This window comes from Neoarius graeffei, chromosome 19 (assembly GCF_027579695.1).
Source record: "Neoarius graeffei isolate fNeoGra1 chromosome 19, fNeoGra1.pri, whole genome shotgun sequence".
In the NCBI taxonomy this organism is placed as follows: domain Eukaryota; kingdom Metazoa; phylum Chordata; class Actinopteri; order Siluriformes; family Ariidae; genus Neoarius; species Neoarius graeffei.
Genome location: NC_083587.1, coordinates 14,637,292 through 14,663,448, shown reverse-complemented (window position 1 = coordinate 14,663,448; position 26,157 = coordinate 14,637,292). Strand labels below are relative to the sequence as shown.

At 43.8% G+C, this 26,157-nt stretch overlaps 2 protein-coding genes across 2 annotated transcripts in view; one reads left to right on the top strand and one right to left on the bottom strand.

Annotated features, from left to right (window-relative positions):
- Positions 1 to 8,558: 8,558 nt before the first annotated feature.
- On the top strand, positions 8,559 to 11,001 carry LOC132867021 (kelch-like protein 34). Its single transcript, XM_060899706.1, has 2 exons — positions 8,559 to 8,641; positions 8,839 to 11,001. Exon 2 carries the CDS (start codon positions 8,841 to 8,843, stop codon positions 10,602 to 10,604), a length of 1,764 nt encoding a protein of 587 aa, XP_060755689.1. The 5' UTR covers positions 8,559 to 8,641; positions 8,839 to 8,840; the 3' UTR covers positions 10,605 to 11,001.
- Positions 11,002 to 18,588: 7,587 nt separating this feature from the next.
- cnksr2a (connector enhancer of kinase suppressor of Ras 2a) overlaps positions 18,589 to 26,157 on the bottom strand; it is a 172,868-nt gene continuing 165,299 nt past the window's right edge. The window contains exons 20-21 of the mRNA XM_060900564.1: positions 19,404 to 19,615; positions 18,589 to 18,819 (exon numbers count right to left, since the gene is read on the bottom strand). Of these exons, the coding sequence (XP_060756547.1) occupies positions 18,589 to 18,819; positions 19,404 to 19,615 (443 nt within the window). The remainder of the gene's footprint in view (positions 18,820 to 19,403; positions 19,616 to 26,157) is intronic.

The window sequence follows — 26,157 nt, the reverse complement described above, 5'->3', positions numbered from 1 at the left end:
TGGTCAGAAGGTGTTGATTAATTTTCTATAATAGCAGCTCTGACAGTGGTGCAGCTGCGCATCACAGGTTTATATTAAACCTCATTCTAATATTCTCGTTTCTATAGCAACAGCTTATTCACAGGGACGACTCCATATGAAAAACCGTGTGTAATCATAGACGAGTTTTTTTTTTTTAAAGTATGGAGATGTTTATGTGACATTGCTGGAAGGAGTCTCCAGTGTCAGCGCTTTGTAACAGTCAGAGGTGAAGCTGGAACTTAAAATGCTCTGACATCTTCAGGACAGAGGAGTTTACACTTCTTTGCAGTTTCTCAGTGACACATGCAAGAGTTTTTGTCTCATCAAATTCAGGAAAGAGGAAATATAAGCTGGTGAGGGAACAACCGTTTATAGCTGCTATAATGCAACAACATAACTTTTGTGGACGTTCCACAACATTAAATTGAACTATAAATGGATAATGTGGCAGCGGGGGCGCGGTTAAGCACCGGTCTGTGACAGGAGGTCGCAGAGACCTCGGGGTGGCCGATGGAGCAGCGCACGGCGCGCCTCCTCCCCCTGCTAACTGGAGAGGCGCAGCTTAGAGGTCTGCGCGGGTCGGATTTTTCAGTCCCGCTCCCGCCCGCATTGTGCAGTCCCGCTCCCACCCGCGCCCGCAAAGAATTATGATTTTTCAGTCCCGCTCCCGCCTGCAAAGAATTATGATTTTCAGTCCCACTCCCGCCCGCGCCTGCCATATTTTGTCCCGCTCCCGCCCGCAAATCCCGCATGATGCAGATGTTTGCGTTATTTCTCAGGAAAGTTCTTGTCTTGACACAGCGTGATGGTGCCCTGCCCCCTACTTTGAGTGGATTTGAGCATAAATATCTACAGCTCACGTTCACGTTTGTTATTATTTACCTTGTTTCTGAATGCGGAATGTTGAAATGGCAACATGTAGACCTAATAATAATAATTATTTAAGTAGGCTAATCATTTAAGTATGCGCTCTCCCGTGGTGCGTCTTTTATGAATAATTAGTGTGAAAGGAGAGATGGATCGCACTCTTGAACTTATTCTTTTAGTTACATTTCTTTTCAGTTGTTTTTAGCAGCAGAAGGAGACAAACGTTTCGGCTGTTGCCTTTGTCAGTGTCTCTAATAATAATAATAATAATAATAAACAATAAAAAAAGACAGGCGAGCACATAATTCCAAGTGGAAATTTGGTATATTTATTGTTCAACCATACAAAACATTAGGCTAACCCAGTTTACATTTGTAAAGCATTTCTAACTAAAATGTCTGATTTCAGGACTCTTGACTTTTTAACGGTAAATGTACCTCTTTTTAAAGCAGCACTTACTTTTGAAGCACTGTGAGCTTCAGTAGAGGAGCTCTGCTCTTCTGCCATGATCGGAGATCTCAAACACGGAAGAGGAAAGGAATCGGAAACGTACGAGAGATATTTATCCTCTCCTGGATCAGAATCAGAATTCTGATGACCAGCTCATCTAAGGTGTCATTGAGGCATCATGTTAGTGTGGGTCACTGGAGGCTGGGTGTGAACGGCAAGTCATTAGAGTGATCAAAGGATTACCCGTTAGGGTGATCAATGGCAAATTTAAGATGCCATTCCTCACTCAATCTGGCAATCTGACTCTCTCTGCAAATTTAGGCATCTTAAAATGTTTTTATTAATGCCAAATAAAATATCCAGCACAAATTATATATGATAGACATAAATAATTTATAAATTTTATTTTAAACACGTTTTTAGTTAGTGGGACTGCAGCTTATTACCGCTCCCGCCCGCGCCTGCATATGTGCACTCCCGCTCCCGCCCGAGCCTGCATATGTGCACTCCTGCTCCCGCCCACCCCCGCAATGAGCTTTCAAAATTTGTCCCGTGCCACACTGCTTTGTGGCGGGTCCCGCGAGTCCCGCGGGACTCCCGCGGGAGTGCAGGGCTCTAGCGCAGCTGGCCGCGCTACAGCTCCCCCCTGACCGCCGGCTGGCCTACGCGGACCTTCGCCGGGCCGTCCTCCAGCGTGTGGGGCACACCCCGGAGCAGCAGCGTCAGCGCTTCCGTGCTTTGCACTTGGAGGAAGTCGGCCGGCCGTTCGCGTTTGGCCAGCAACTCCGGGACACCTGCTGGCGGTGGTTGAGGGCCGACAACCGCGACGCCGAGGGGATCATAGACCAGGTGGTACTGGAGCAATTCGTCGCACGCTTGCCAGCAGGAACCACGGAGTGGGTCCAGTGCCACCGCCTGGCGTTGCTGGATCAGGCCATCGAGCTGGCAGAGGACCATATGGCGGCTGTCCCGGCGGCAGGACAGCAGACAGCCTCTTCTCTCCTCTCCTCTTCTCTCTCTCCTCCTGTGTCTCGTCCTCGCCCCATTCCCCCACCGCGGAGGCGGGGGCCGGCCCCACCGGGGCCGGCCCGCCGCACCCGCGGTGCCCTCTCGTTTCTCCCTTCTGTGTCTGTCTCTCCCCCCCCTCAGGTGAGTGAGCCCCAGAACACCGGTGCGGAGAGGAAGCCCGGCCCGGTTTGCTGGTGCTGCGGGGAGCCGGGCCACCTCCAACAACAGTGCACGGTAATGGAGGTGGGCGCGGTGGTTCGGATCCCCGACGCGCCAGGAGCTGCTCTCGATCGGGCCGGAGCATATCGCATACCGGTGAGTATTCAAGGGGATACATATCAGTCGTTGGTGGATTCTGGTTGTAATCAGACCTCAATTCACCAAAGCCTGGTGCAAAATGAGGCATTGGGGGGAGCACAGGGGGTGAAGGTGTTGTGTGTGCACGGGGACATTCACAGCTACACTTTGGTGTCGGTCCACATTTTTTTCCGTGGGGAAAAATTTATAGTGAAGGCGGCGGTTAATCCTCGCCTTACCCACTCTATAATTTTGGGGACTGATTGGCTGGGATTTCGGGATTTAATGGCACACTTAGTGAAGAGTAGGTCCTGCCATTTAACAGGGGGAGGTCCCGGTGTCGCCTTGGCGGGAGCAGCTGTCACAGAGCCGTCTACGTCATCTCCGCATCAGAGTGAGAAGCCGCCGGCCCCTCCTCTCTCTGTTGGGGAATCCCTCGCGGATTTCCCATTAGACCAAACGCAAGACGAGACTCTGCGGCATGCGTTTGACCAAGTGAGAGTAATCGATGGTCAAATGCTCCAGCCAAACGTCACCCCGTCCTTCCCCTACTTCGCGATTATGAAGGATAGATTATACCAAGTGATGCAGGGCACTCAAACTAAAGAGCGAGTCACGCAGCTTTTAATTCCGAAGAGCTGCCAGGAATTGGTATTCCAAGCGGCTCACTTTAATCCCATGGCTGGACACCTAGGGTAGGATAAGACACTAGCCCGAATAATGGCCCGATTCTATTGGCCGGAGATTCGCGGTGATGTCCGTAGGTGGTGTACGGCGTGCCGCGAATGCCAGTTAGTAAATCCAGCAGCCATTCCAAAAGCGCCTTTGCGCCCTCTACCGTTAATCGAGACCCCATTCGAAAGAATTGGGATGGATCTCGTCGGGCCATTAGATCGGTCAACACGAGGGTACCGCTTTATATTAGTTCTGGTGGACTATGCACCACGATACCCGGAAGCCGTGCCTCTTCGCAATATCTCAGCACGCAGTATTGCGGAGGTGCTCTTCTGCGTTATCTCCCAAGTTGGAATCCCGAAAGAGATTCTGACTGATCAAGGCACCTCGTTTATGTCACGAACACTGAACGAACTGTATGGGTTATTGGGTATTAAGTCGATCCGCACCAGTGTGTATCACCCACAAACGGACGGTTTAGTTGAACCGTTTAATCGCACCCTCAAGAACATAATTAAAAAATTCGTAAGTGAGGATGCACGTAACTGGGATAAATGGCTCGAACCCTTGTTGTTTGCAGTGCGAGAGGTCCCCCAAGCCTCCACATGGTTCTCCCTGTTTGAATTATTATATGGGCGTAAGCCGCGCGGCATTTTAGATGTGCTGCGAGAAAATTGGGAGAAGGGACCTTCACCAAGTAAAAACGAAATTCAATACGTTACTGACCTGCACGCAAAACTCCACACACTTTCGCACCTAACCCAGGAGAATTTGCGGCAGGCCCAAGAATGGCAAACCCACCTGTACGACAAGGGTACGCGCCTTAGAGAGTTCGCACTAGGAGATAAAGTACTCGTACTGTTGCCCACATCGAGCTCTAAATTAGTCACCAAGTGGCAAGGACCCTTCGAGGTCACACGGCGCGTCGGGGATGTCGACTATGAGGTGAGGCGAACGGACAGGGGTGGGGTGCTACAGATTTACCACCTCAATCTACTCAAACTCTGGAACGAGGAGGTCCCCGTAGCGTTGGTGTCGGTGGTTCCGGAGAAGGTGGAGCTGGGGCCGGAGGTTCAAAAAGGCGCATTGACATCGCATCCCTCTCCGGTCCCCTGTGGAGACCACCTCTCCCCGACCCAACTCGCGGAGGTCGCCCAGTTGCAGACCGAGTTTTCGGACGTGTTCTCGCCCCTGCCCGGCCGCACCAACCTCATAGAGCACCACATTGAGACGCCCCCGGGGGTGGTAGTGCGTAGCCGCCCTTACAGGCTACCCGAACACAAGAAAAAAGTGGTTTGGGAAGAACTCGAGGCCATGCTCGAAATGGGCATCGTCGAGGAGTCCCACAGTGACTGGAGCAGCCCGGTGGTCTTGGTACCCAAGGCCGACGGGTCGGTCCAGTTCTGTGTGGACTATAGAAAAGTCAACGCGGTGTCTAAATTCGACGCGTACCCAATGCCTCGTATTGAGGAGTTGCTCGATCGACTAGGCACTGCTCGCTTTTATTCGACGCTGGATTTAACGACGGGATACTGGCAGATCCCCTTGACTCCACTATCCTGAGAAAAAACGGCCTTTTCCACACCGTTTGGTTTACACCAATTCGTCACACTTCCGTTCGGGCTGTTTAGGGTGCCCGCTACGTTTCAGAGGCTGATGGACAGGGTCCTCCGCCCCCACGCCACCTATGCGGCTGCCTACCTCGACGACATAATCATCTATAGTAATGACTGGCCGAGGCACCTCGAACATCTGAGGGCCGTCCTTAGGTCGCTGAGGCGAGCGGGTCTCACAGCCAACCTGAAGAAGTGTGCGATTGGGTGGGTGGAAGTACGGTATCTGGACTTCCACTTGGGCAACGGGCAGGTGCGTCCCCAAATTAACAAGACCGCAGCAATTGCGGCCTGCCTGAGGCCCAAGACCAAAAAGGGGGTGAGACAGTTCCTGGGGCTGGCTGGCTATTATTGGAGGTTTATACCTAATTATTCGGAAGTCACCAGCCCGCTGACTGATCTCACTAAAAAGGGGGCACCAGATCCGGTCCAGTGGACGGAGCAATGCCAGCGGGCTTTTTCTGAGGTAAAGGCTGCACTGTGTAGGGGGCCACTTTTACACTCCCCTGACTTTTCTCTCCCCTTTATGTCACAGACGGATGCATCGGACAGAGGGCTGGGGGCTGTTTTGTCCCAGGAGGTGGAGGGGGAGGACCGCCCAGTCCTATACATCAGTAGGAAGCTGTCAGTGCGTGAGGGGCGCTACAGCACAATAGGAAAAGAGTGTCTGGCAATCAAGTGGGCGGTCCTCACCCTCCGTTACTACCTGCTGGGGTGCCCTTTCACCCTCTGTTCAGACCACGCGCCCCTCCAGTGGCTCCACCGCATGAAGGATGCCAGCGCGCGGATCACCCATTGGTATCTGGCACTCCAACCCTTTAATTTCAAGGTGGTCCACAGGCCGGGGGCACAGATGGTCGTGGCGGACTTCCTCTCCCATCGGGGGGGGAGGGGGAGGGGGGGGGAGTCGGCTGCAGGCCGGACAGCCGCCCGGCCTGAGTCGGGCGGTGGGGGTATGTGGCAGCGGGGGCGTGGTCAAGCGCCGGTCTGTGACAGGAGGGCGGAGTCAGGGAAGGTAAGTGGCAGAATCACTACACCTGATGTCAATTAACCTGTGTTTGTGTGTGTCTTCCCAGTGACCGCGCCCTACTTAAGGAGGGAGAGCGTAGAGCAGAGGAGCTCATCCCTGAACCAGACGCCGGTTGTGTGTGTGTCTGTATAGTTTAGAACTTGTTCACTGAAAAGTGTGGCAATAAAACCCCTGGTTCCGAACCTGATCTCTGTCCTGCCGTCCTCTGTGCTCCACCCACCCATACAAACTGTTACAGATAAAGTGTATGATTAGTTGCTCATTATTAAATAAAAAAAATTACTAAACAACTTCAAATGTAACAGTTCATCACACCACCCCATCATTGATGGTTTTCCTATAACAGCATGACACTGTGTTTCATTACTTACTAATCAATTGCACAGCTATGATGGTAAGATTTCATACGTATTCTATATTAGCTTTGTACTTACTTAGCATAAAGAAATTAAATCCGATACGAGTTATATGGTTTACAGATCATGCATTAAGAAACATTACATTAATGGTTTAGCAGATGCTCTTATCCAGAGCGACGTACAATATATTCAGAGCAGCCTGCGAAGCAATTGGGGGTTAGGTGCCTTGCTCAAGAGCATTTCAGCCATTCCTGCTGGTCCAGGGAATTGAACCAGTGACCTTTTGGTCCCAAAGGTGCTTCTCTAACCATGACTTCTGTGAAACATTCATGAGTGATTACATAATGGTTTGGCTCTCATCCTGGTGGAAAATTGATACATTCTGTAAAAATGCTTGCAGCTTCCCTGAACAAACATCCATTCTTTAAGTTTATTACCTCGCCCAGGACAGAGTCCACCAGGGGGAGAGGTATTGTTTTCAGTGGGGTTTCTTTGTTTCTTTGTTTTTTGTTAGCAACATTACTGGAAAACAGCTGGACCAATCTTCATGAAACTTTCAGGATAGATGGGCATTGGTCTCAAATAGAACCTCCAACATTTTGAGGGTCATCCGGTCAAGGTCAAGGTCACCAAAAAGGTCAAAATCATTTTTGGTGCAAATGGTGTCCCAATGTCCTGAATGTGTCCCAAATCACTCCCTACTCACTACATAGTGGACTATATAGTCAGGTCACCATTTTGTAGTGCTGTCTGAATGTATAGTGAGCATTATTACACCCTATGTAGTGCACTCAAAGTATCTCACAATGCATCACGAAAAGTAGTGCCGCGGCAAAGAAGAAGAAAAAAGGTTGTGTCAAAGAAGAAGTTTTATCATTTAAATAATGAGCTGACTATATAGTCCTCTATATAGTAATTCCCTATATAGTGAGTAGGGAGTAGTGAACGAGTGAGTGATTTAGAGCACAGTGTTTGTAACCAATCAGCACTTATCCTGATCAAGTTAAATTACCCGTTCTATTTTATGATAAACTTCAGAACTAGAAGATAATCGGCAGATAAAAAGATAAATGAAATTCACCTCGTGGTTCTGATTCAATATCAAGTAAGTGGTGTTTATTTTAAGAAAATTTACCTTTTGATTATCACAGCTTTTGTTTGGTCCTTCTGAAAAGTCAACTTAAAAGTTTTATAAGGTTTTTTTTTTAGCTTTTTGGCAGCTATTTAGAGTCTTTACACTACACTTATGAAACAAAATGTTTCATTAGTATTAGTGACCTTGAAAGAACAGAGACCACACTTGTGAGATTGAATCAGTTGTTAGAACACTAAAATAAGTGCTACCAGGCAAGGTTTGTTTTGCCTTTTTTATTTATTTATTTATTTATTTATTTATTTATTTTTTCCAAATATAAAACCAGCACTTGATAATACAAAGAGATTGCAGATGCAAGCATGTACTCTTTGAATGCAACTATTTCTTCAATAAAAGTTTGCAGTACTCGTGCTACCAATTAGCAGACACATGTCTTATAAAGTATTATGAATGCTTTGAGGATTCCAGAGGATTATGATCCACACTGCTGGCTGCGCTAAGAAGAGAGTGAGAATGTCACCAGTAGCCGTCTTATTTGATTTTCTGACACCCCCATCGTGTTGCATTGCTGGCTTCTCTGTGCCAGGGACTATTTAGGGAAGATGACAGAATAAAATCACAAGGTCATGGTAAGGGATCTTAAATAGAACTACACACACATAACATCAGAATGGCATACCAGCCAGAAGCAAACATGGCCATCAGTTAACCACACACCTCTTTTACTTTAGGCAGGTTGATGTCTTGTTTACCTCTCTTCTAGTCCTCTATTTGTCTTTTCATCTCTATCATTGTACTCTCACCCTTTCTATCTCTCCTCTTCTGTCATGCCCCTCTCTCTGGCTGAGTCTTTGTCTGTCTCTGATCTGCCATGTGTTTCTATTCTTGTCACTGAGATGATGCGGAATGGGGTTTGGGCACTAATGGCAACAGACAGAAATATATACTTAGAGAAAAATTCACATGGGGAAATCACAACAAACAACTACCCTCCTCCTTGATACTCCCATAACGACCACAAGAAAAGGGCACGGCAATGAGGGAGTAAAGTTGGATGCTCCTATGCTTTTCCTATATGACCCAGAATACCTTGCTCTTACCCCCCTTCTGCTTGTACTAGGACTATCAGCATTCTTCTCCCAGGGAAACGGGGGAGGATCACAGGATGGTTGTCTGTCTCTGCCAGACTGAAGTGTTTGGGGGCTGTCCGCTGGCTGAAAAGAAGGTACGTCCTATGAGCATGTTTATCTGCAACAGCAATGGGCTATACCATCCTGGTAGCTGCCCTTATGAAGAGCAACACTAGCTTCAATCAATTTGCACCAGTCAAGGGGACTGAAAACTTCCTCTCTCTTCCCCATTTCCCTTCCTGTCTTTCCTTTGCTTTAACTTTCTCTTATTCTTCTTAATCTTCTCTGTTAGTAATGAGTTACTTTCTTATGCTCAGCAAGTCTCACGGCGAAGGGCTGCTCTCTCGATACCAGAGCTTACGACAAGATGGTCGAATGTGCGACATCATTCTGGAAGCTGAAGGCAAGAAGTTCCCAGCTCACCGGACCTTGTTAGCTTGCTCCAGTGACTACTTTTGGTCACTATTCCAGGAGCACACTTTGGAGTCCAGGGCTCAGACTATCAATCTCCCAGCCGTGTCCTCAACTGGCCTGGAACTGGTCTTGGACTTCATCTATACCTCATGGATCTCACTGTCTCCCTCCACTTTGGAGGACATACTGCAGGCTTCCTGCTACCTGCAGGTTACCCATGCTTTGGATCTCTGTACTGAGTATATCTCAAACAGCCTCACTCTGGATAACTGCTGCTTTTTTGCCAGTGTGGCCGCCCGTTACAGCCTCTTTGACGCACTTGCTGTCACCAGTCATTTTATTGCAAAGCACATGGCAGGACTCTTGGGTGACAATGGAGACAGATCTGGGCTGCTACAGCTAAACCTTGACTCTTTTCGAGAGGTATTGGGATCAGATGACATACCAGGGGTAAAGGAGACAGCACTGCTACAGCTAGCTTTGGACTGGTTGTCTTGCAACCCTTTACCTGCCTTGGAGAGTAACTCTTTACTCAGTCGTATTCGATTTGGCCTGGTACCTCCAGAAGATCTGACCCATCTGAGTTCACTTAACCCACCCCTACGCACTCCTTTCATTCACAGCTTGGTACAGAAAGCCCTGCATTACCATATGCAGGTTCCTCTCCAGCCACTAATCCAGAGTGTCCATACAAGTTTAAGAGCCACAACTAACTCAGTAGTCCTGGTGGGAGGAGGTGCCGAAGCAGACCGACCACAGACCCAAATCCAGAGATATGATCAAGAGAGCAGGAAGGTTCATATGCTTCCCTTTAACATGGTGAAGAAACTCCAGTATCAAGGAGTTTGTGTGGTGGGAAACTTCCTGTTTGTGCTTGGAGGAGAGGTTGTAGAGGTGGGTGGAGAGAATGAGAAGACAGCAGTGATGACTGTATCTGACCAAGTGTGGCGCTATGACCCTCGGTTTGAACACTGGGAGGAGATGGAGCCACTCTTACAAAAAAGGGCACAATTCTCCTGTTGTGTGGTGGAGGGCGTAATCTATGCCATAGGTGGACGAGGCCAGAGAGGAGAACCCACCCTGTCCTCAGTGGAGAGATACAACATGAGTGCAGGGTACTGGCGTAGTGGCATGTCCTTGCCTCATGCTATCCATGGACATGCTTGTGCCACAATTGGCAGAGGTATTTACATCTCTGGTGGCATCCATGGCAGCCAGCCTGAGAGTAGCAAGGAAGTGTTGTTTCTTAACACCTTTGATGATGATGTCTGGGTAAGATGCTCTGCGATGTCTATAGCCAGATTTGGCCATCAGATGGCAGCCATAAAGGAGAAACTCTATGCTTTCTTAGGGATGTATGAACCATTTTGTGACATCGAGTGCTACGATCCTAAACAAAATCAGTGGACCCGACTGAAACCTCTTCTGCAAGACTGCTTCTGCTACGGGTTGACAGTCACACCAGGTGGATATGCATTGATGTTTGGAGGTAGAAAGTGGCAAGATGGACAGGAAGTATGCATTCGTGATGTGCTGGAGTACAACCCTGAATACGACAGCTGGAGGAAAGTGTGCAAGCTGCCACATCCATTATGTGGGACTCAGTGTGCTCAGATGAGTCTTCAAGAACTTTTAGCAACATAGGAACCCTCCAAAATCCCCCAAAATTCTATATACACACAGAGAACTAAGAGAGTTTCCACAGCCTGAGTAGAAAAGCAGAAGATTGTTCAATCAGTGCCTACTTGGTAGCTTTCTAAAGGATAAATCTCACTGATCTATGCAGGGAGAATGGATTTTGACATTCAGGATGGTGAATCAGAAGAATTTTGGCACTGGAGGCACTGTATTATAAGGGATAAGCAAAGCATGACAGCAATGGGAGGTCATACTGACAGCGTGAAAAGGATAAAGGTCCCCGGAGTTCTGGGGTTGTCATATTTCCAGAAAATAACGTTGCATGGAAAGAAATGGACACGGATCAAAGACTGTGTAAATTAAGTACTTCCTGAAGCAGGTGTATGCAGACTGGATACTTAGTACTGGATATAGATAAGTCAGAAAGAAATGAAGATTTATGACAGAACCGACACAGAGCTTCAGTAGATAAAAGGATGGGAGAACAAAAGGAACAGAATCAATGCATAAAAAAAGGTTGAAGCAAAAATAGTATCGAGAACAAGGTATTTAAAAGCACTTCATGTTAATTAAAGGCCTCTGAGTGTGTGTGGGATGAAAATGAGAGGGGGGAAACAGACTTAGTTCTATCAAATACAAAACACGGGTCAAAACTCAACAACTGCCTGGGCGTAGAATGCTTTCCACTCTTTACAATGACCTAAGTAATTAAAAGTTATTAGAAAATGTTCAATATGATCTGTTAGATATTTTGCATGTGTCATTTATCACACGAGTCATGTAATAAAAAGCATCTTCTTTGAGTAAAATGATTCAAGTCTGCATACAGAATTTAATGAAAGCCTTTCAGAGGTACACGAGGAAAAGTGCGTGAATAAACACACGGAGTGTGAGATTGTCCCTGGAGCTCGCAAGTCATTTAGCTCAATTCATTTCTGCTTTGTCGTAATGAGCTTAAAATAAATGAAATGATTAATGAGTGGTGTTAAATGCAAAAGGCATGAACTCGAGAGAAAGAGCGCAAGGATGTGGTAATTAACACAAAGGAGAAACACTAAGGGTGTGTGTATGGTAGGATACAGCAGATCAGCACGAGGTGGCCTGAGAGAGAGAGAGGGAGAGAGAGAGAGAGAGAGAGAGAGAGAGAGAGAGAGAAAGGGTGAAACACAGCAAACACATCTGACTGGTTTCTACACATTATTCTACAAAAACAGTAAGTCACGAATAAACCACCGCGTGTCATGCTGTTATAGGAAAACAGTGTGTGTGTGTCTGTGATGAAGTGGTGTTACTGTTAACACCCTGCAGTTGATTATTTTCCTGTAACAGCATGTCTCCAAGTGTTGTATTTCTTCTTACACCACAGAAATCTTCCAACAATTAAAATTTTTTTTAATTTATTAAACATATATGTTTTAACTGTTTATAGTTACATTTAATGTTGCGTTCATTTCACTTACATTATCGCAGCTATAAATAGTCATCCCCTATTAAAACAAGAGCGCTCTGAGAGCACAATATCCCCCGCTGGCAACTCTGCCATAACTGGTAAAATGTGACTGAATTGAACGAAATTACAATATGCGTATTGCCGATATATAACAAAGAATCCTGTCAAGTTTTGTGAAATTCCTACGAAAACTGTGAGAGGAGTTTATTTCAGAAGGTGAGTACCCTTCCCAGAATGGACAGGTGGACGGACGGACGGACAAACATCGCCATGACATAATCCCCCTTTGGGCCTTTCGGCCAGCGGGGGGTAAAAATTGTGAGAGAAGTTGATTTCAGAAAGCAAGCACACCTTGAAGAAATTGCCAAAGTACAAGTTTGTTAATAATCAAGGGCATAACTCTGGGAAAATTTGCCCAAATTAAACGAAATTTCAATCTGCGTATAACTGTCATATAACAAAACCTTTTGACAAGTTTGGTGAAATTCCTCCACAAATTGTGAGAGGAGTTGATTTCAGAAGAACATACACCCTCATGAAATTGTCAAAGTACAAGTTGTTTAATCAAGGGTCAAAACTCTGGTAAAATTTTCACAAACGAAATTAAACCGCAACATGCATATTACCATCATATAACAAGGCCTTTTGCCAAGCTTCGAGAAATTCGTCCAAAAATTGTGAGAGGAGTTGATTTCAGAAGGAAAACACACCATGAAATTGTCAAATTATAATTTTGTTAATCAAGGGCTGTAACTCTGGTAAAATGCAACCGAATTGAACGAAATTACAATATGCGTATTACCGACATATAACAAGGCCTTTTGCCAAGTTTCGTTAAATTCCTCCAAAAATTGTGAGAGGAGCTGATTTCAAAAAGTGAGCACCCTTCCCGAGACGGACGGACATCGCCATGACATAATCCCCCTTCAGGCATTTGGGCCAGCAGGGGATAAAAAGCCATATAAGGGAAAACAGGAACTAACAAATCATATAATGTAACTAGGAATGGATAAAAAGTGTGTCATTTGTTAATAATTAAAAAAAGATTTGTTAATTTGTTATCAAATTGCCGTGGTATAAGAGGAATAAAACACTCGTGATATTGTGAGACGTGCTGTTATAGAAAAATAATCAGTAACAGTAACTCTGCTTTGTCACACCACTCTATTGTTGATTATTTTCCTATCATAGCACCACACACACACAGTGTCATTCCTTACAACAGTAAGGAGTCCCGGAGTGAGGTAAAGCATGAGCATAGGAAGACCATGGCGTCATGAGTTTTCAAAGTTTTATTGACTTTAACCACATGGACCTCAAAACTGGAGAAACGGATTGATTTACTAAATAAATTATGAAAAATGAAATAAATAAAACTGCCAGAGAGTAAGCTAAACACAGCATGTAATAACGGCATTTCCCGAATGGCATGCCTAATGAGAACAAATAATTATTTGCAGAAAGATGATTATAGATTTACTAGATTGGTCTGTAGTTTGAGTTATCAATCAATAAGTTATGTTAGTTGTGCTTTTTTTTTTACTCAGAACAATGTAATAATTGCAAAATACATCCAATTAAAAAAAAAAAAGACAGCTGCAATAAAACCAACCTAGTAATTCTAGTCATTTTCACGATCAAACATTGTGCTGAATCTAACATAATCTGCTGTACATATTCATCATGGTGAAACACCTCATATGTTATATAGTCACATGATCAAATCAAGTACATCAGTTTAATTAATACAGAAGAAAATTCTGTTCTACTTCAGTGTGTCGAGGATTCATGAGGGTTATTTATCTCTCACACAACTGCAATGTACATTATAATACACACACGTCATCTTATCTTACATTAAACTCTAATCGTGACATTCAGAAATATTCTTCATCGAAAAAAGACACAAAATACGTCCTCTGAGTGCTTGGATTGCTTCAAGTCCAGTCCGTTATAGATTTCATTCAGCGCTCATTTCAAATAAGAAAAGAAAAACAAAAAAACAAGAAAAAAAAACCTAGTATAAACTGTTCGAATGGATCCATGCAGTATAAGAATATAAGATATATATATGTATATATACTGTATATCTGTATATACATATACAAATGAAGCTGGATACCAGTGAGTGCTGACGTACAATAAAATGAATATTGAATTAATTAATAGTATTAATGTATTTTATTCTGAATTAACCAATGAATGTTATTAATTGATGTCTTAATGAATATTTATTTAGTTAGTTGTTTATTTTTATTCACTCAAGTGATTAAATTATTTCTTAGATTTATTAATGCAAGTAATGAATACAAATATTTTATTAATTAAATGGTGGTTTTGGCGGCCTTTATACCGCTTATAGCTTGAAATGGCCCTGATGAAAAGTCCTCCTGCTTTCTGTAATATTTGCTTGCATTAAGACACTCACGTGCCTTTCCCTGTGATTGGATGAATCCAGACACTTTATGAATTATTCATGAAGCTCATTATAATACACAGTCACAGTAGGTTGATAGAAAGTGATATTGGCTAAAAAAAAATTTTCGGCTAATCGGTATCCAGTCCCTGTGCAGAAAACGTGCCTTGTGTTTATGATCTACTTTACATTTTTATAGAGTCATCTCATTTCAGCTGGAGGCTGAAATGAATCTCGGACAATCAGCTCCACAGAATGAGCACATCTATCAAACCCCACGCACGGCTAAATCACAGGCTTCGGCCAGCAAAGGCAACACACAGGTGTGATTTCCTCACTGTGGACCCTTTCACAGATGTGCCTCTGCTTACTATTACATGAACAATATAATAAAAACACTGTCATTAGCTACACCAAAGTCCAAAAATCTTGAGGATCTTAAAAGGGAATTGTGATGTAAATCTATCTGTTAAAATCTAAATCATCACTTTCATTAGTAGTGTGTTGCAACCCTCAGCTTCTGCATTTATGGTTTTATTTTGCTGACCATCTGCTTCTTTATATGATTATTTGTTGGACAGAAAGAAACATGAACCAATCATAAATCCCAGGAGGTGGGATCTGTTTGAATATTCTTGGGTTTCACATGACGTCACAGATGCCTCATTAGTTATTAAAAACTTTAGCTGGTGGTCTACCAAAGCTCAGTCGATAAAGCGTTTGTCAGAGAAGGTGCATTGCTCGCATGAAAAATGCCTTACGCTTGCGTTGTTTTAGGTTGTTCAAATCGATCAAACCATGAAACTGATAAAAGTTTCTTCAGGGTTCCCCTTGAACCAATAAAAAAGGGTGAACAAACACAGGATTTCACAAAAAGACGTGGAGAAAGGTGGCTTTTGAACCTCTCAGTGAAATCGAAGGGAGCTGATTCGAAGCATGCTCGAGTTTGCAGTGATCACTTGGTGAAAGGTTTGTATTTCCCTCTCAGCTATGGCCTTAGGGTTTTCCAAGGACTTTTCTTGCTATCTGTCATTATTTTACGGGACTTTTTTTTAGTCACAAAGTGCTAAAGTCTCCAGCTGTTTCTTTGTTTACTCCTCAGTCCTCACAAAGTCCATATGCATGAAGGTCGCGACAAAATTCTTCCCCAGCCACATAGCTACAATGCGCCATGATCACTTCTCCGTCTTGTTTAACTAAGATCCAGGTCTTTAAAGGGGTTTCTGATGATCTTTGTGAATGGTTTACCTGAGAGATAAGAGCCAACACAAGTGAGAATCAAGCCAACTGTTGTTTGTTTACACTTCAACTTGCAGCACTTCGTTGTAAAGATGCAAACGAAAAGCTTAAAAAAAAAAACTTACTTACACAGGCAAAAACAATACAGGATTCATTGGGCAGCGACTTGATCCCGAGGTCCTTTACCCAGCCACGTACAAAAAAGTTGTAAGCCTCCATACTCTTCCACACTTTCATCTGTTTTGCGGTGTAGAAGGACGTCTGCAACACCAGATAGTTTGAGATGTCGGGGAACTCGACTGAAGGGTAGTTTTCCAGATCGTATGACAAATCCTTCTTTCCCAGACTGTAGGGGTCGATTCCATCGCACATAGCAATCTTCTGAATATATCTAAAGCCAGCAGTGGCTTCTAGATTACGAGCGTACTCTGATAAGTTATCGCTAGTTGTTTGCACTACGGCAGCCGTTTTGGTTTGCTCGACCACCAGCTGTTTTACTGGAAGTGGAATTGCTAAGAAAAGTCATGTGATTGAAACCCAAGAATAGGTGTGGAAACAGATATCTATTATAAATTCTCAAAATGTTCTCGAAACTGTGATTTCATCAGTACAGTGTATTCTAGTAGTCATGTTTGTATCAGCAGGTCGTGTTTCATATGTAATTCATCACGTGATGCCATGTTTTTGCATTCGCTATCTTCTATGTTAACAATTTTGTATCACTGCATACACGTATCTGTGTTCATGTACTGTAGCTACAAAACTCATGACGCAAATACATCATGAAAGTCTTCAGAATCCTGACTGTGAACAAGCGTTATTTGTCACACTGCCATTGCAACTAAAAAATGGTTGCCCGGTGTAACAAAGGAGGCGGGGTTTATTCAAATATTGGTGAGAAAACATCTTCAATGTGTACTTCAAAGGAAAAAGTTTTGTTCGTACAAACTGGAAAAAAAAAACCTGCTCTAGTAGGCAGGTGGCATGTTTATGACATTTACATTACTACGTAAATTTTTTATTTCACTTGTCCTGTCTTTTTTAAAACTAGCGTATTTTTTTTATAAATACTTAAATAAATCACAATCCAGTGAGCACAAAGAAATGAAAACCACATTTCTGCTAATGTTACTAACCCGTCTAGGTTTCATCCTGAGTGAACATTTTAACATATCATCCGATGTCTAGTGTCGTTCATAAACAAGCCATCAGACTACCATAAATACGACAAATTTTTATCTCAAGACAAAACTGGAATCTGGGCAAATAACCGTGGCTGTTCCTGTATTTCTGTTTGCACACAATGTGATCACAGAACAAGTTTATAAATCAAGAACAGAGTAATGGGTCTTTATAAAAGAAGGAGGATTTAGTGTGTGGATTTAGCAATAGCTGAGCTACTTTAGTGGAAATATTTTGCGCTTGCTGTTTCTCTGTTTAATTCACTGTTTAACTTTGCCTTTTATGGAGTTTTGGGGGTGTGGCTAAATGTAAATTCTGTGAACATGCTTGGTATTCATGGCTGATGGGTGTTTATCATCATACACGGATCAATGAAACTTGGAACTGTGAATCTGTCAGGAATGTTCAGTTCGGTTTAACTGTGAAAACATTAACTTTAATAAAGGACCGATAAATAAACGAGGACTCATGTTCAGGTCACTGCAGCAAGACTTTCCAGTTTACCTTAGCAAATACATCCTAACATAGGACCAAATTTAAATGTATGCACCATGAATTTACTGGCAACCGAGCAGGATTTGTTCCATCCATTTAACCAGCGACATAATAATATCAGAGAGCTGTTTCTAAAACTAGCCAACTACTGTTTAGTGTGGATCTGGATGTGGACTTTTATGATCTTTGCAATCCAAATAGAAAACATGATGATGATGATGATGATGATGATGATGGTGAAGATTAAGATGAAGCATTAAGCAACTGGCTCATGTGAAGGTCAGGATATAAACTTATTAATTAACAGTGGCTAAAAATAATAATAATAAAAAATTAAATATTGATATTATGATAATGATGTCCACTTTTCTTTTGCACCACAGTTCCAGGCTTCGGTTCCAGTGTCCAAATTTGTGCAATCTGTCCTGTGGTTCTGGGTGTGGTTCTGTCCTATTGCAGTGTTCGACAGCCATCGTTTTTGTTAGTGTCTCAGGAAATGTTGTGGTCATCAAAACCAGTAACCGGTGTTTAAAATCCAGTGTTTTGCTGGTTTTGTTTGCGCTTCTATCACAAAGCATGTGTGTCTATTAGAATACACGATTAAAGGAATACGTCATCTTTTTTTTTTAAAGTAATCTCTATCAACTGTATCTGTAGTGTGTTTGTCTGAGTACCACAGACCAGAAGTTTCTACAAGTTTCCCTACAAAAACTACAGAAATAAATTTACGTGTGTAACAGACGACTAAGGGCAGATGTTGAATTCTGTCAATAAACCTTTAAAATATGTGACTATAAAATAGAAATGTAAACAATAAAGTTGTAAAGATGAGACATACTGGATAGAAAAGCTTTTTTATCCAACTTATCCACAGCAACTCTGGAGCTGGAGAGTAAAAAGCAAATCCGGTTACTTTATACTTTCCTGAAGTATCCGTACACCATCTGAGATGCACCACGACTACAGATTTTCGATCTGAAAAAGTAGCTCTATCTCTGAAACTACTGATTCGGCAGATTTACAGCTTCATTTTATACATAAGCATCTTTAACTTGTCTTCAACAAATGCCCTTAGAAGTCCATTATATAAGTGAGTTTGGAGTGTTAGCACAGGGACTTTTCCTTTAAATAAACCTACAGTACTGGTTGTGTAACACTTTAAGGTCCTGAGACGGGCCAGTTAGAGCCTGAAAGGGTGTGTGTGTGACTCAGACATGAGTCTCGATGTAGGAGTGTGTGTGCGAGAGGGATGGTGTGCGAGGCATGGGCTCGGGAGTGGACGCGGGGCTTGGCTCCGACAGCGGACTAGGCTGGCGTTCCTTCTTGTCTTCGGCTGAGAACAGCTCCATGTACATTCTCTTCCATTCCTGGAAGTCGGAGGATGTGAGCTTGGGATTGTCCAACAGCTTGTCAATCACTGCTATCTCGCCTTCCCTGTCCTATCAGAGCGCAGAAACAGAGCAGCGAAGGGTGGACGTTACAGACACACTCTCCATCTCTCTCTCCAGGGCTACAATACAGGTTAGGATGTCAGAGGCACGAGTCACGGCTTTAAGCTCACGTGTTAAAGTGATTTAGTACACTTCAACAGGTGAGACTAGTGGGAAAGGACACACACACACACACACCATGCTAGCTTTGACCAGAGTCCTCTGACACTGTGGGCCTCGCCGCCCTTCCACTCTGCACCTTCATCCGTCCTTACAGCACCCACAATGCAACAGGAGTCGGCCAGAGAACAAGCACACAGCAGGACCAGAGTTACAGAGTAGCATTAACTTCGATAGCTAGTTCTACTCCACAGCCAAGCGCAGCCATGTTACTAGACAGTGGAACAAACAACAAGGCTCCAAGACAGCAGCACAGAGGAGGAACTTGTCCAAATCATCATCGCTTCGCTAACGAGCACCGCTGTCTTCCGAGCCCCAGAGACGCTCAGACAGACGGACAACATTGCAGACAGACGAAGACGCACTGATACGCAGACAGAGAGAAACCCATGCGGCAGCAACATGTCTGGTACCTTGAGTGTGCTCTGCAGGATGCGCAGACGATGCACTTTGTCGTTGAGCAGCGGGTCATTGCAGCGGCGCACAAATGAGTGCTTGTACTCGAGACGGGTGGAGAGACGCGGCTCACCCAAAGGAGACACGCTGGCGCGTTCTAGCGCCTGGTACAGGTCTCCCAGAGAGTCGGCGTGGCACTGACGCTCATGCTCCCGCTCATTCTCCCCGCCTGAAGGGGGCGCCACACACACACACACACACACAAAGAACACACAGACACGTCAGTTAGAAGGGAAATGAGGACTGCATTGGCATAAACTAACCAATCACTGCATTTTTAACTGTTTAATATTCAGAATATTAAACATGATTTACAGAAATGTTTATGCGCATGATTTTTTACAAAACGTTTTTTATAAGACAAATCAAATATTACAAATCAGACCTCTATTTCACAGAGTTCTACATGACCAAAAGAGACCAAAAAGCTCTTGCTAGAAGGTCTGATTTCTGATTTTCGCCCTCAAACCAAAATCAAGCACCAGCTACTTTTACAAGAAGAATCCATTTAATTGACATTTCAAACAACCAATCACAGACCTGCATTTTTGTCGTGCGTTATTGTAGCATGGTGCTATCTCGTTAACGCTTAACAATCGGATGTTGTTAAAGCAGGTTATATTTAATACCTAACATGAAGATACAACATACAAGTTTTTATTTAGTTGGTTTTTAAACTTCATAAAATGTTGCCCTGGTTTAAAAAAAAAAAAGGAACATAATGGTCCATTTTTATGACAGTGGATCAGAGCCAATGTAGGTAAAAAACAAACAGCAAAAAATAAACAAAAAAATGAGGGTAATATTCTGAGAAAAAAACTAATAATTTCAGAGATTAAAATCATACATTTATGAAACAAAACTCAGAAAATCTTTGAGACAACTTGGAAAAGTAGTTATTATTTTATTATTATTATGATTATTATTATTATTCGTAGTAGTAGTAGTCAAAGAGCCACATCGTTTCATTGTGCAGGTTTGGATCAATGTCATCACCACAGATGCCACAATTGAGCTGAGACTTACAGGAAATGTAGTGTTTCCTCTTTGATCATGCAATATTAAAAAAAAAAGAGAATCTCAACTACATTTCTCAGAATGCACTGCAGCCGGGAAGCTGGTAACCCTGATAGTTTTTCCTAGTAAATTTCTGACTTCTTAATCTAAAAAAATTTCTGAATTTTTTTTCTGACAAAGTTATGACTTTATAACCTTTGAGAACATCCAAGATTTTTCTCGTAAATGTCTGACTTTAATATCTGCTTCAGATCCGTTATTTTTTACCTACAATGGCCATAATATACTGTTGTATATTTTAAATGGACAGCTTAAAAAAATGAATCTAAAAGACTGAGGACTATTACTGAACACCTATGAGATCCATGTTGTTTTGTTCCAGTGTGATATAATTATCATTTTTAGGTCAGTTTCAGGGCGGCACGGTGGTTAGCACTGTCGCCTCACAGCAAGAAGGTCCTTGGTTCAAGCCCAGCGGCCGACAAGGGCCTTTCTGTGTGGAGTTTGCATGTTCTCCCCATGTCTGCGTGGGTTTCCTCCAGGTGCTCCGGTTTCCCCCACAGTCCAAAGACATGCAGGTTAGGCTAATTGGTGGCTCTAAATTGACTGTGAGTGTGACTGGTTGTTTGTCTCTGTGTCGGCTCTGCGATAACCTGGCAACTTGTCGAGGGTCGCCTCTTGCCCATAGTCAGCTGGGATAGACTCCAGCTTGCCTGCGACCCTGTAGTACAGGATAAGAGGCTAATGGATGGAGGTCAGTTTTGATTGTTTTTGACATGAATTGTGTCCTCTTTAACATTTATGAGAACTGCAACCCATCAGAGCATCAAACAAACAAATAAATGCATTCCAACATCAATTCCAAGTGTTAGCAATTTCAAAAATGTAACATTTTTGTAATTAAACAGTGTGTGGGTGTCTCAGCTGTTATTTATAAAGAGCTCCTTCGTTCATTCTTCATTCAGGACAAATTAAAGGCTGTAAGAGTAGGAAATAAATCCGAGTTGAGAGAACCGTCTCCTCACAGCGAGCAGCTCATGATTATTAATTACTCCTGAGCTGCACGGTCTGCTGTAAACACTCATCTCTCTTTGTGTCCTGCATCATGGCTCTGTCCACCCACGCATCTCACACACACACACACACACACACACACACACACACACACACACACACACACAGTAGCCTCAGCAAGCACACTGACCTGACGCTGACTAACACACTCATCATTTAGTGTTTAGCAAAAAAAAAAAAAAAAGCCGACTACATGTCCCTCCTACACTCTTGTAGCCAAGCTGAAGCTGTGATCGTTTCTTTCAGGTGCCTCATCCATCACTGTGACACGCCTGGAGAAGCTGAGGGTGTGTGTCTGGATATGTGGGGGAAAAAACACAGAGAAAGTGTGTGTGTGTGTGTAATCAAGACAACACTCCCTGAGAACACCATAGGAACGTGATGAGATGAGATGAAATGAAAAAACGCTTCAAGACATCAAGTATCGGTTCTCGTGTTTGGACATTTCCACATATGACCACATGAGGGCAGCATTTCCTCACCATGAATTACATCATGATTATTTATGCAATTTGGGGCGGAGCCGGTCACATCTACAGAGAAATGTCAGATTGTCAGTGCTTAAAGGAAAATTACACCTTGACATATCTTAAAATATTTGTGATGTGTTTCGTGAATCTGATGCTAACGATGGTTTTCTTTATTCCCGTGAGAACATATTTATGGACGTGTGCTAAGTTATTGTTAGCGCAGGTAAAACAGCAATTAGAACAATAAGGTTTTGCTCATAGCTCTTATCAACAAAACTCCTTTTCTTACTCACTCACTATTCAAAACCGAACTCAGATATTCAGAATGCAGTGTAGCTGCACAATGCTAACTTACTTCAGAGACTCGGATTGGCAAATTTGCTATTTACGTGATGTTGTTTATTATTGACTCAAAAAAAACACACCATGCACTTTTCTTATACCATTTTTCAGTGAAAAACAGCAAAATAAATTAAAAAATTGTCAGTATTTTGAAAATTTCTTTCTGTAAAATCCTTTTTCCTCCTTTTATGTGGCTTACTTCAACCACCAATGATAATAGGACATTGTACTGAATTTGGAGTTAAGGAGAACTTCCTGACTTTCTATAGGAATTGTACAGTGGAGGTTACAGTGGAGGGTACAGTGTACTGTAGGGTATGGTGGAAGGTACAGTGGAGGGTACAGTGAAGGGTGTAGTGGAGTTTACGGTGTAGGGTACAGTGTAGGGTATAGTTGAGGTTATGGTGGAGGGTATAGCAGAGGGTACAGTTGAGGGTACAGTGTATAGTTGATGGGATGGTGTAGGGTATAGTGGAGGGTACAGTGGAGGGTATAGTGGAAGGTACAGTGGAGTTTACGGTGTAGGGTATGGTGTAGGGTATAGTGGAGGTTACGGTGGAGGGTATAGTGGAAGGTACAGTTGAGGGTACAGTGTAGATTATAGTTGAGGGTATGGTGGAGGGTATAGTGGAGGGTACAGTGGAGGGTATGGTGTAGGGTATGGTGGAGGGTATGGTATAGCGTACAATGGAGGGTACAGTGTAGAGTACAATGTAGGGTATAGTGTTAGGTACAGTGGAGTTTATGGTGTAGGGTACAGTGTAGGGTATAGTGTTAGGTACAGTGGAGTTAATGGTGTAGGGTACAGTGTAGGGTATAGTGGAGGGTATAGTGGAAGGTATGGTGTAAGGTATGGTGGAGGGTACAGTTGAGGGTATGGTGTAGAGTACAATGGAGGGTACAGTCGAGGATATAGTGGAGGGTACAGTGGAGGGTATGGTGTAGAGTATAGTGGAGGGTACAGTGGAGTTTACGGTGTAGGCTATAGTGGAACATACAGTCGAGGGTATGGTGTAGGGTATAGTGGAGGGTACAGTGTGTGGTACAGTCAAGCTTATGGTGCAGGTTTTAGTGGAGGGTACGGTGGAAGGTATAGTGGAGGGTACAGTTGAGGGTATGGCATAGAGTATAGTGGAGGTCATGGTGGAAGGTATGGTGTATAGTAGAGGGTATGGTGTAGGGTATAGTGGAGGGTACAGTGGAGAGTACAGTGGAAGGTACAGTCAAGGTTACGGTAGAGGGTACAGTGGAGGGTAGAGTGGATGGTATAGTCGAGTTTATGGTGTAGGGTATAGTAGAGGGTACAGTGGAGGGTACAGTGGAAGGTACAGTTGAGGTTACAGTGGAGGGTACAGTGGATTGTACAGTGTAGGGTACGATGTTGGGTATAGTGGAGTGTACAGTCAAAGGTACAGTGTTGGGGATGATGTTGGGTACAGTGGAGGGTACAGTACAAGGTATGATGTAGGGTATATTGGAGGGTACGGTGTAGAGGGTATGGTGGAGAGTACAGTTGAGGGTATGGTGTAGGGCAGCGGTTCCCAAACTTTTTTGGCCGCGCACCCCCTTCTATACTCCAACCAGGTTGACGCACCCCCAGTTCCCCAGTTTCAAAAAACACATGCTTTCTTATCAATCAATCAATCAAGTTTATTTGTACAGCGCTTTTAACAATAAACATTGTCGCAAAGCAGCTTTACAGAATTTGAACGACTTAAAACATGAGCTAATTTTATCCCTAATCTATCCCCAATGAGCAAGCCTGTGGCGACGGTGGCAAGGAAAAACTCCCTCAGACGACATGAGGAAGAAACCTCGAGAGGAACCAGACTCAAAAGGGAACCCATCCTCATTTGGGCAACAACAGACAGCCTGACTATAATATTAACAGTTTTAACAGGTATAACCCTCAACTGTCCTCATGGGGCCGTCCTTCACAGGAGTGGGGCGATAAAACTCCGACCAGACACAGGGCACCAGGATGGATCAAGCAGGTCCGAGGGGCAGAAGAGGCCAGCATCTCAATCCCAGGATCAACATGTAACTCAGAGGGACAGATTGGGGGGGGGGGGGAAGAGAGAGAGAGAAAGAAAACATGTTGTTAGGTATGCCCTAAAAATGACAAGTATTAAATCTGTGTGGTAGGCTCGCAGAGACAAGAGTCTTTACATCAGGCATGACACACAATGGCATGTTAATATGGTAAAAGAATATATCATGACCTGCTCTGGCTGGATGCTAGATTGGGTGATGGGAGCACACTCCTCAGCAATGATGAGATGCAGATGGGACCCTTAGGCCTGGCCAAGACAATTCAGTTACATTTCACCGGGTCTGGGACATGCGACAGAATGTCTGACGGCCGATTCCCTGCAGGCTACGATAGCCAGTCGAGGTCCCCACCGTCTCCACCAAAAGATTTCCTGTTGACTCCATGTAACTCAGAGGGACAGATTTGGAGTGTGGGGGGGGGGGGGGGAGAAAGAAAACACAGGTGGTTAGGTATGCCCAATGTCACCTGAATAAGTAGGAACAGTATACATATTGCACCAAGTACAAGCAGGGACTCCGGCAACTAACTATGACAGCATAACTAAAAGGAGAGAGCCAGAAGGTAACACAGGCATGAGGGAGCCCCGGGACATAAAGCAGCCAGCCACTGCACCGTCAACAAACTCGAGTGAGCAAGCGAGTGGGGACTGACAGCATCCATACATCCCAGTTTACCAAAACACTCTATGTCTGAGGACCCTCCAGACCTACTCCTTTACCTCATAAACACCATTAACAAAAGGCTTGACTAAACAGATATGTTTTCAGCCTAGACTTAAATGCTGAGACTGTGTCTGATTCCCGAACATTACTTGGAAGGCTGTTCCATAACAGTGGGGCTTTGTAAGAAAAGGCTCTGCCCCCTGATGTAGCCTTCACTATACGAGGTACCAGCAGATAGCCTGCACCTTTTGATCTAAGTAGGCGTGGCGGGTCATAGAGGAGCAGAAGTTCACTCAGGTACTGTGGTGCGAGACCATTTAGTGCTTTAAAGGTCAATAGTAGTATTTTATAATCAATACGAAATTTGATTGGGAGCCAATGCAGTGTGGATAAGACAGGCGTGATGTGGTCATATTTTCTAGTTCTAGTAAGGACTCTTGCTGCGGCATTTTGAACTAACTGGAGCTTGTTTATGCACTTATTGGAACATCCAGACAGTAAGGCATTACAATAATCCAACCTGGAGGTAACGAAAGCATGGACTAGTTTTTCTGCATCATGCAATGACATTAAATTTCTTATCTTTGCAATATTTCTGAGATGAAAGAAAGCTATCCGGGTGATGTTATCAATGTGAGTTTCGAATGAAAGACTGGGGTCAATAATCACTCCGAGGTCTTTTACTGCTGCACATGAAGAAACAGAAAGGCCATCCAGAGTTACTGTGTAATCAGAAAACTTACTTCTAGCTGTATGTGGTCCTAGCACAAGTACTTCAGTCTTGTCAGAGTTAAGCAGAAGGAAATTTATAAGCATCCAGTGTCTAATGTCCTTAACACATTCCTCAATTTTATTAAGCTGGTGTGTCTCATCAGGTTTTGCAGAGACATACAACTGTGTGTCATCAGCATAACAGTGGAAACTAATACAATGTTTACGAATAATATCGCCCAGAGGTAACATATATAGAGAAAAAAGCAGTGGACCCAAGACAGAACCTTGTGGAACACCAAACTTTACCTCGGTACGTCTAGAAATATCACCATTTATATCAACATACTGATAACGATCAGTTAGATAAGACCTGAGCCAG

Coding starts and splice junctions, on each gene's coding strand:
- LOC132867021 (XM_060899706.1), top strand. CDS start 8,841: ATGAGTTACTTTCTTATGCTCAGCAAGTCTCACGGCGAAGGGCTGCTC.